Raw genomic sequence first — 1,634 nt, forward strand, 5'->3', positions numbered from 1 at the left:
AGAGGGAGAGGAGCTGTGTGCTGATGACCAGGGGGCAGGTTTGCAGGGTATACCCTTTGGTTTGTTGATGATGCATGGAGGGGATTGTAACCATGGCAATGAAACGATATATAATAGGAAGAATGTAAAGCTAACGTTCTCCCTTGTACACTATCACATAATTCACAATAAAACATTTTTTTTTTTTTAAATCACTTTTGCTTTCTGGGTCTGCTTTCTCATTTGTTACATAAGACTAAAGGGTTCTCTCTAAGATTCTTCAAGATTTAAAAACAAAAACAGCAAACTGGAATTCTGAGTCCTCTGGAGAAAGTAAAGGAGATCTGGTAGCCCCATCATTAAGTGTTTGACTGTCTACGAAAGGTTGGCAGTTCAGACTCCCCAGCAGCTCCAGGGGGTAAAGATCCAGCAGTCTAGTTCTGTAAAGATGACAGCCTTAGAAACCGTGTGGGGCAGTTCTACTCTGTCCTATTGGGCTGTTATGAGTCAGAATCGATTTAACAGCAATGGATTTGGAAGACAAGACAGGGAATCAAGGGGTTATGTGCACAGAGCAGGCTTGCATTGTGCATGTTTAAGTGTACTTTTTCATAAAAATCATATATTTTGCCATTTTTTTAAAAGGTTGCCAGTGAGTCAATCCTTACTCATGGAGATCCCTTATGTTAAAGAGTAAACTGCTCTGTAGGGATAAGCTGTAGGATAAGTAGCTGCTCCTTGGAACTGACTCCATGGCACTGATCAACAACAGAGGGTTTTCTTGGCTGTAATATTTACGAAAGCAGACCACAAGGCCTGTCTTCCATGACACTCCTGGTGTGTTTGAACTGTCAGTCTTTAAGCTAGTTGTTGTTAAGTGCCATTAAATTAGTTCTGACTCATAGCGACCCTGTATAGGGTTTCTAAGAAGCATCTGGTGGGTTTGAACCGCCAACCTTGTGATTAGCAGTCGAGTGCTGATCCTGCAGCACCATACCAGGACTCCTTAGGCTTGTCGTCTAGCACAAACTGTTAGCACCACCCATGACCTGCAATGTATATGGGAGGTGAAGGGAAGAAATTCCAGAGCCAGAAATGTGGACCAAGCCAGATATAATTGCTAGGAAAGGGTACCTCCAGGATCCACAACAAGGCCTCAGGACCACAGCTGGTGCTGGATGAACACTTCACCATGCATGTCTAATATCAGCACTTGCCAGCCCGTGACAGCATGGCTGATGGTCCCACCAGAACAGTGTTAAGCTCTACATTTCAAAGTCCCACATCTCTAATGTCTCCCACCAAAGACTGGTTTACATAAAATTCTCCACCAAAGGAATCCTGCTCCTGCCCAAGGATGATGTTTGCCTCTGATCCCACAGTGTATCCCTTCTTCAGGCTCTTCCTTATCCTGGGTTTCCCATCTACCCAATACTCAACAATTCCTGAGGTAGACTCCCAGTTTGTATAAATGTGTTCCTGAAAGGCATTGATTGCAGGAAACCTGAATAATTCTTTAGCTCCATGATCATGACAAACTATGGACAGCATTGCGGAGAATGAGTATTCTGGAACACTTCATTGTGCTCATGAGAGACCTGTGCATAGACCAAGAGGCAGTTGTTTGAACAGAACAAAGGAACACAGAATGGTTT

General features: G+C 43.6%; 1 protein-coding gene across 1 annotated transcript in view; it reads right to left on the reverse strand.

Moving 5' to 3' along the window:
- The window catches only part of CRP (C-reactive protein, pentraxin-related), a 26,780-nt gene that overhangs the window by 13,889 nt on the left and 11,257 nt on the right, over positions 1-1,634 (reverse strand). Inside the window, exon 2 of the mRNA XM_006861755.1 lies at positions 1,273-1,458. Within this exon, the coding sequence (XP_006861817.1) occupies positions 1,273-1,458 (186 nt within the window). The remainder of the gene's footprint in view (positions 1-1,272; positions 1,459-1,634) is intronic.

Source organism: Chrysochloris asiatica, unplaced genomic scaffold (genome assembly GCF_000296735.1).
Source record: "Chrysochloris asiatica unplaced genomic scaffold, ChrAsi1.0 scaffold00042, whole genome shotgun sequence".
NCBI lineage: Eukaryota > Metazoa > Chordata > Mammalia > Afrosoricida > Chrysochloridae > Chrysochloris > Chrysochloris asiatica.